The sequence below is a fragment of the Centrocercus urophasianus genome, unplaced genomic scaffold (assembly GCF_019232065.1).
Source record: "Centrocercus urophasianus isolate 14NV4802_14NV808 unplaced genomic scaffold, USGS_Curo_1.0 seq_28, whole genome shotgun sequence".
NCBI classification, from domain to species: domain Eukaryota; kingdom Metazoa; phylum Chordata; class Aves; order Galliformes; family Phasianidae; genus Centrocercus; species Centrocercus urophasianus.
The window spans coordinates 2,161,530-2,170,875 of NW_024884844.1; the positions used below are offsets into that span (position 1 = coordinate 2,161,530).

The window sequence follows — 9,346 nt, forward strand, 5'->3', positions numbered from 1 at the left end:
TATTTTGAATAACATGTGAAAGAAATCATTGTTGCAGTGGAATTACAGTAATGTCAGGCACTGATGATTTCTTGCACACAGCATGTGGCATGCTGACATGCTCAGCTGGAGCAAATGCTTAGGTTCTGCTCCCCTAAGGGGGAACACATCCCCAAGACAGATATGCAGGGAAGATGCCAGCCTGGCAAAATGCAAAATAGTCAAGAACACTGATGTAAGTCCATATCTGAGTAATGAACAGTGTCAGGACAGACCTAGATGGAGAACAGATGGTATGAAAAGAAGTGATCCTAGCATTTCTGCAAAACAGAGTAGTATGAGCGTATGGATCTGAAACAGCTCTATCAATTCCTTTCATACAATACTAATCTATGTAAGAGGCCTTGGGTAAACAAAAATCACGTGAGTGCATCTTTCCAGGCAGTGTAAAATTGGTGTGAACTTCTCAACCTGCAGTGTTGTATAAGCTCTAAAATAGAAATATCTGTGGCTGCATTAGCATGCAAATAACAAGTTATGGCTACTTTGTGGAACTCAAGGCCTTTAGGTGAGTGAGGAAAGTTTCTAGCAGGCAGCACTGTGAATCTAAGATATGCGACGTCAGTTCTGTATCAATAAGATATGAGTAACATTCAGAGCTACACCATCAAATTGCAGATTAGGAATATTAAACACACCAATGGTTATACAGAAGTACACAAGAGCAAGCTGAAAATTGACTTGGAGCCTAGCAGTGTCCCAGGCAGGCAGAAGTTGAAGAACAAGCACAACTCAAAATTAGCATAGACACAAATCAGTGAAATTCCTAGATTCAGCCTGTAGTCTCTAGGGATCTGAATTTCTCTGCTAGAGCAATCACGATGTAGCAACGCTGAACTCACTGTCTGAATACAGTCAGCATCCCTCTGAGACAACTGAAGCTCACATCTTTCAGTGTTCAGGACACATCTTTGCATTAACTCACAATCAGTATTTTCTCCATCCAGGACTGGACCCTTATTGTGATTTGAATTTTTTAAATTTAGTTTCTTACTTACATACACGTGGTTTATTTTTATCTCTGAATCCAGTCTTTTTAAATTCCTTTTCCGAATTTAACGGAGAGAATATAATGTTCTCCCATAATTCACAAAAACTAGTAGCGAGGCAAATAAGAAACAGCATTACAATCTCCGTTCAGTAAGACTAAAGTGTGATTTCAGCGCTTACTAGGCATAAAAGAGCCTAACACATATAAACTAGAAATCTTTTTATGTGCTTAGTTGTTGGAAAATCTTCAGCAAACCCTTAATCTCCCAAAGTTGGTCAATCTCAACATACACTTCCAAGGAAAGCCAGGCCTTCTTAACTCCAATCCTTAGGAAATATTTAAAGGCCAATTAACTTGCTCAGAACTTCAGTATCATTGAATCAGAAGTAAATGAAGCACACCTCCAAGGCTGCCTATAATTGACAGCTTTTTTAAGATTTCCGGAGAAGGCTTCTGTTCAACTTTCTTCACAATAAATTACAGAAAGTGTTGGCTTGCTCTTCAGGCCAACTTTAAAACAAAATAAAACCACCATGAACACAAAATGCAAGGAGCAAAATCATTCAGTTATACATGATCTTAAAGATGTTTGATTCTTGGGTTAAGATAAAAAATCTGAGCAAAATGAACTAAACAGCTTGGTCAGAAGACAGGTAGAAATGCTTGATGAGGAATTAGCTGATCCAGATTAGCAGAACTCATTTAAATTTATATTAGATGCCAGTTGCCCCCATAGTCAAATTTTACAAAAGTCCAAATTTATCTCACACATGCGATCTACTGTATATGACTTCCCAAAATGAATAGAGACAAAACTGACACAAGTATACTGTACATACACCGATGGCTCTCAAGTAATGTGAAAATGACCACAGTTTGAACGCTACAGTGAGTCTCCTTTCAATCATCATCATAATGCTACATGATACTACTATAGTTCCTTCACTCAAAGGATCAATAAATCCTTCCAAAAGATAAATAAACTGAATTAATTCTTGACATTGAGCTTTCTTTATGAGATTTATAAAATGTATGAATTGATTCTGAAGAAGAATCAAGAAAAAAAAAGAGGTTATATCTTAATGAGTAGCTAACTCTACTATGGAAACAAGGAGATTAAAGTATATTTGAAACATTTTTAAGATAGCAAAACACGTCAGTTAGATTATTAATTAAGAATGTGCATACTGATTGTGGAAACTCCTTAATCACTCTCAGTATGCATAATGCTGCAAAAACAAATGTTGTTATGGGGACTTAAGAGGGGGAGAGAAGAATAATATTATGTGTTGCTGCTTCTGTCCTTTTAAATAGAATCAATGTTGTTTATGTATTTATTTTTCAGATCGGATAAAATTCTTTTGCTGTGGTTCAGGTATTAAATCAGTTGCTTTCTATTAGAGACTGGAATGAGATCTTCAGCAGAGACAAATGACTCCACATCTGTGCATTGTTGGACTTCTGCCACCTTTCCCTGAAGGACCCAGGGACAATGTTAGAATGAAAAGACTGTTCAGGTTTCCATCTCTTCTGTTCACGCTTAGAAAAACTCAGATGGTTACAGACAGTTTTGACCTCCATTAAGGCTTTCTGTGGTAGATTTAAGGGCCAACATTTAACTCTTAAAAGCATCAGTTTTTACTGAACCTTTTGTTCAGAGTTCAGTAAAAGTGTGGATGGATAACAGCAATCAAATTACCGCGCAGTGAGAAGTTTTCATCCCTCAGCTGAGAAGTAACTATGACCGAGTTTATTGTAAAGGTTTTTTAATATTAAGTAAAATCAGGGAAAATAGGTTGGGATGGAAGTCACTGCTGGAAATCAACTAGTCCAACCTCATCTTCAAAACCCAGCTACATTCATTGTTAGATCATGTTTGCTCAGGGCCTCTTCCAAGAAAGTTTTGATTGTTTCTGAGAATGGAGATCCCACAGTCTCTCTGCTTCAGTCCTGCACTGCTCTCATTGTGAAGATCACTATTTTCATTCCTTTGCTGCAGCCTGTGGGCTACATCTTTGTTCATTGGCCCAGTCTGTGGTCAGTCTTCACCTCTGCAAGGGCACACTTTAAAATTCACTTAATTATCAAGACCAAAAGGACCTTTTTTGGACAGTGGCTACCCATCCAATCAATCCGCAGCTTGTTTGGATGAATGACACTTTTGCTCCAGGTACAGGGCTTTGCATTTGTCTTTACTGATAAAAGTTTCTGTTGACACAATTCTCAAATTTTGGGGGTCCTTAACTACCCCAGATTTCCACGATGCAATTCAATGATTACACCACATTAAAGTCACTGTGAAGTTGGTTCAAGTAATCTGTTCATTTTGCAGAGAAGAAAGCTTATAGGCAGATACTGTTTCCAGATGTGAGATAGGAAGCAGCTAGGTCACATTCTGATAATGACATATGATAATACCTTCACTTTTACTCCTTTACAAAGAAGTAGACTAAAATTTTGCAAAACTCTGTCCACACAAAAAATACTCCTATGTCTTCTGTTTGCAAACAGTACCTTGGTTAAATTTCTCTGGTGTTTCTAAGGTGTTTAGCTTTTCATCCTTACTGTTTCCAGACTTTGCCTCTCACTTGAAAGCAGAAACACTGCTCTGTGAGTCTTAATGGAAAATAAGTGAGCTCTTCAGCCAAGTTTTATCAGAGAACATTTGAACCAACTGCTATGAGGGAAAGCCATTGATGTAACTGCATATATATTTATTAACAAACTCTTTCCTTTTGTTCATAGCCCAGAAATGATTGCACGTGTATGCTATAGCTAACTTAAATGCCTCAAAATCTTCTTAATTCAAAGGATGTGGATACGCAGGTAAATTTCATTAAAACTAATTGGTAGATTGACACTTAGCATAGCATTTCAGTCAAATATGAGAATCTGTTTTAAGGAAAGAATCTGTAATTATCTGCATGGCTCTGAATAAGAAATGGGCTACAACCCACTCCCACCACAGTGCAAACTACTCAGAAAAGTAGTGTTTGGATATTTAAAAAGAAGACCCTTTGCAATCTCACAGTAACCTACTTGAATGCACGCCTTTTACGTTTCATCACAAAAGATGGATCACATTTCCTACAGTAAATTACACAATCAGTAATGTAGAAGAGGAAAGAGTGAATTCTTTGGCAAGTGCTAAGTGTAGGTAGTAGCTTGGGTTTGCTTTGTGTAGTCTGTGCTGGAGGGAAAGAGGAGGCAGTAGAATTAGTTCACCACACCCGAGCTCAGCTACACAATAGGAGCATTACCAAAGTATGAACATAGAAATATTGCATACACCTGCTGAAGCTCTTAAATGGCTCGTACCTACAAATAATTGGCTGTTGAGCTGCAACCGAAAGTGCCCCTCTGCAGGTGCCTCCAGGACCTTCTCAGGGAGGTTGTCCACCTGGAGACTGGTTTGCTTGAGGTTCCGCTCTGCTCGGACATAGTGCCACTGATTGTCATTCAGGGGTGTGGGAGACTGCACGGTTGCTTCTGCAGGGCCATTTCCAACATCTATGGAGAAGGTGATCTCTTTGGGGGCTGGAGTAGACAAACAGAGACAAAGAGAAAGTGATGGTCTGAATTAAATAGTGCTTTTGACCTCAAGAAATCCTACATAAATATAGGGTCCATTAGCTTTTATCGTTATTTACCTCCCACGTCTTACCCCCAGCTTATATGTAAATGTGAATCTGCGGCCTCACTGTGTGATCTCTGTTGTAACAAAGCTTGGCTGCAGATATCTTTTTTTTTTTTTAAACAGAAAAATCATGCTGCACTACAAATTGTAATTTGTTCTCTTTTGGAAGTAAAAATGTCAAATTCTGTACTAACGTCACAAAAAGTATTTGAACAAATAATGCTAATACAGTGGAAAGGATGAAGGAGGAGCTCTTTTTGATTAAATATTCAAAATACATGTATTTAACAAGAATAAAATGTGGTTCTATACGGTAAGAAGAGAACCTCAAGCATTTGTTTGCATGAATCAGCCTGACTCAAGGAGCAGGGATGCACAGATTAAAAAATCTCTAATTGGTGTCCAGAGATAGCAAGGATCCTAGAAACACAGTGGTAACACGAAAAATAACAGTCATAAGAGGGAGTGTTATCTCACTCTGCTGCAAGCCACCTGAATGGGTGCCAGAACTCTTTAGCATTCTTGTTCTATTATTTTTCCCTCTTCTTATAATGCTGAAGACATCAGAAAGAATAAGAACAAGGTCCACAGACCGCACAAAAATCACAAGGTTGAGGATTGAAAATTCATAAAAACCTGTTATTTCAAGCCCCACAAATTGGATAGGTCTGGTTTTGGAAGCCACTTCTTAGACACTTAAGTTAGGAAACACTCCATAGGGATAGACAAAGATCTATTCTGAGCCCCTGCATTTGCTAAAAAGGCCATTTCCTTTCAAAGCATCTGGTCTGTGGAGCTTCCTTGATACGAGGCCTTTAGGCTGCAAATTCCATCTGGCAGCAAGAAACACAACATAAAACTACTAATGAGAAGTGTATGTTTAAGAGAAAAGTATTTCCCCAAACTTTAAAGTAAGTCATTTTTTGGGAAGCACGGGTTTAACACATACACTAAAGCTTTCACTAAACAATCCTTTTAGTAACTTGTCGTATTTGTCATATTTGATACCAAAATGCCTATTTTTCTTTCCGTATCCCTGCAAATAAAATGCAGTACACCAAAGTACATCCAAATAGGACTTAGATGCGCAGTTAGCATTAAATCATACCTCATTACCTTGTGATAACGCACCGTGACATTTATCATTGGTTTGATGAATCAAAGGGCCTTAGGGCCCTGTTATATTAAATTTTATGTTGGGGTTATTATAAGCATATTATAAAATGCATAGCACTCATTTTGTTTTTCCTAAGTTTGACAGAATTCGGAAAACAGAAGTAATATTTCATGTCAAAACCACAGTTCCCTTTTGCCACTAATAAAAATTTGAAGTAATCAGAACTGGAATGAGGTAAATCTACTCACTAAATATATTCCTTACTCGTCTCTTTTACACATTAAGCTGCAGTCATACTGCAGTCACTTAATGGATTTCGGAGCATTCAAGGCCCATTACGAATGACTGCTGCGAATGACTTACTCCATGCTAGCACCATGTCCTTCATACACTCTCATAGTACTGTACCCTACAATCAAATTCATCTGAAACACTGAGGTTGCATTGCACTGCATATATCATTGACACAGAAATAAAAGTAACTATAAGAGTTATATGTATTAAATTTTTCATCTCTCAAATAAAATTACAGCCTACAGTGTATCTGCCAAGTAGTTCTTCCTCCAATGAGCTAAAATAGGGAAAAATCATGTAAATGTAATCACTTCTCTGTTTAGGAAAGACATAGTGAATCACAAAGTGATATGAACTGACCAAGGTTATACAGGGAAACACTGACAGGAGGAAGTAAGTCTAGACCAATGAGTCTCTTTACGTCTCACCCCCGCCAACCTCTTCCAACTGCCCCATGACAGACGAAAAAATATCCTTCTCAGTTCTCTACTCCTGCCAAACTGGGAAACAAATTGTAATTTCTCCATCTTAAAACTTACATGTTATTTCAATTCGTATGAAGTCTTTCATCCCAAGGTTTTCCAAGAATACTCCAGAGAGAGACGTAGTTTTGAAGAAGAAGGAGATGTCTGCACTGACCTCAGCATGGAAGGTTGGGAAGTGCAGGTAGGAAGCCTCTGTGTTGAAGGAAGCAGCGTTCCAGAACTGCCCTGTAAACACAACCCCCTTTCTCTATAGTTAATTGGCACAGGACAGCAGCTGTGAGCTGCATGTGGAAAGATGTCTTTCATGAAATGTGTTTAAAAAATGAAATAAAAGAAAACACAAAAATGGGAACATTCTGTACCTATGGAAATTGAGAAGAGCTAGTACTCACTGTCTCCATAGCAACGCAAAGGACCGATTTTCCAAGCAGCTTCAGAATTTGATCTGTTTGTGTCAGTGATCACTATCTGAGTTACGGGCAAATGGTCTTTGAAAGCAAGGAGGCCGGTATCATTTGTCCTGGATTATAATAAACAAACAAAAAGAGACATTAAGCACAGACAGATGCCCAGCATTCCTCACAGAAGGCAATATTTCAAAGGTGCTTACTTAAGACATTTACAGATTTACCTAGAAGACTTGTGACCAGCATCCATTGCTTAAGATACCTATGTACACGATTGTGCTCTTTTCTCATACACAGTGCTCTTCTCATACACAGTGCTGGTCAGTTGTGAAGATGCTGCATGTTGACATGGTATAAACTCTAGCTGTGTTTTAGTGTGCAGAATGATGGTAAAGAAGAGGTAGAGTGCTGTTCTTCTATGTGATGGACATTAATGTAAAACAGACCCTAGTGGGTTTCCTCAGCAGGATGAATTTGTTGTGATGTGATATAAGCTCAATGTGCATTCCTGTTAAGTTAACCAGAGACAGATAATGGCACTTTTCTGGCGTTATGGTTTGTCCTAGCAGCAGGGGAACATGAGATACCAGCTGCAGCATACTGTTAGCATGGGCAGCCAGACTATGTTTGATCCAGCTTCGAGACAGCTAGCACATAATTGACTCAGCACACTATGAAGGTGGTTGAATTGGCAGAGTGAGTACACACCTGTGAAATTGTTGTTCAGCAACTGAAACAATAAAGGCTGATTTACTGTAACACCCAACAACAGCCTTTTGTTTGTATCAGCAGTGTTTATTGCTCAGCTGTAACCTACACATGGCTGTTAAAAAGGAAGAGGAATGAGAAGATCATTTTCTGTTTAGTCTGAGAGCCCTGGGGAAACCATCGTCCTCAGAATGACGCATGACATTTCATGGCAGCCCTCTGGTCCCTGAAATGATTCAGTAGCTTTGGCTCTGTGTACAGATGAGCATTCATCCCACCCTTTTTCCTGAACTTCAACGAGTCCCTCAGGCACCCAAACCTGACCTTACCAGAGCTGAAATACCCCCTCTGGAGATATTTTTCTATCCATTGATCATGGAAAGACAAGTGCGATTACATCTCATCTCCACAGTGATGAGCTTTTCTTCTCTCATCTCTTTTGCTCAGGCATGAAGTCTGCTGTGAATCTGGGCACGTAGACCTGTCAGACCATTGAACCAGGTCTCCGTATTTTTGGAGAAAAAGGAACCCCAGCTCTGCAGATCCAAACAACCTGTATGCAGGGTCTGCTCTCACTCACATGCTCACAGGTCTAAGACTACATGGTGCACATGGGCACAGCAAGAGTGACCAGATACAAGATAACAGTAATTCCAAATTTACAGCTTCTGTTTTTTTACACAATTAAGAAAGAAAGCCTCAGGAAATAGCTTTCCTTTCTTCAATGAAACCATTGCTGAGAAGTCTGACACCACAAGCAGGTTCCCAGATTAGCTTTATGTGGCTCAGAATGCCACCATCCACAAACATACCCCTCCTTATGGTTTCAGCTGTGGGAAGAGATGGCATTTCAGCAAAGAAACAATCAAAATGAACAACACAGCTGTGCTGTGACACACAACCTCAGGTGTTTACTTTGCTAAGTACCCTATTCTGATTAATGTTACAAGAAATAGAAGGGGCATTTTCATCTCTTTGATAAAGGCTGTAAATATTTCATTTGTTTTTCATTGTTTCTAACTGCATGCAGCACAGTTAGTTGTCTTGTAATTCCAAGGAGTAAAGTAAAGGTACTTTCTCTAAACTTAACTTTTTTTTTTGCTTCAGGTGGTGTCTGACATCCAGTTAATTAGAAAGTGCAGAAAGATGAAACTCCCACTCTACTGAAAGCAGAGAGATACATTCAATAAAGAGTAACACGGAAAGGTACCATGTATGAATCAAAAATACATGGTCTCTAAATCTCTCTACTAAGGTCTATCATAAACATTCCCATATAGCTTACTGCATCAACCTTTGAAAGCTAAGGCAAATGCTCTCAGCAGACTGTGAAACAGTTGTAACAAAAGCTGATCTGCATTTCTTATGAGGGTAATTAAATGAGGTTTTTGTGTGCATGGAAGGAAGAAGAGTAGGCAGAATGAATGAAAGAAAGGCAGAAAGACGCACAGAAAGAGCACATAAAATATGCAGTATACACAGGAATAACTAAGCTGGCATTTACATTAAAAAATAAAAAGATTTTTCACCAAACATTCATGGGGTGTTCCTGCAAATTCATTTCAATTCAAAAAATAATGTAAACTTTTGTTTGACTAGCAGTGATCTGTATTGCAGTAAAAATCACTGTCTTCCTGCAGCTGTAAAAAAAAAAAAAAAAAAAAAAAA

General features: G+C 38.6%; 1 protein-coding gene across 1 annotated transcript in view; it reads right to left on the reverse strand.

The window, feature by feature from the left end:
* Window positions 1-9,346, reverse strand: part of CNTNAP5 (contactin associated protein family member 5) — a 201,282-nt gene that overhangs the window by 35,953 nt on the left and 155,983 nt on the right. The window contains exons 15-17 of the mRNA XM_042827016.1: window positions 6,956-7,083; window positions 6,618-6,788; window positions 4,349-4,567 (exon numbers count right to left, since the gene is read on the reverse strand). Coding sequence (XP_042682950.1) covers window positions 4,349-4,567; window positions 6,618-6,788; window positions 6,956-7,083 — 518 coding nt within the window. The remainder of the gene's footprint in view (window positions 1-4,348; window positions 4,568-6,617; window positions 6,789-6,955; window positions 7,084-9,346) is intronic.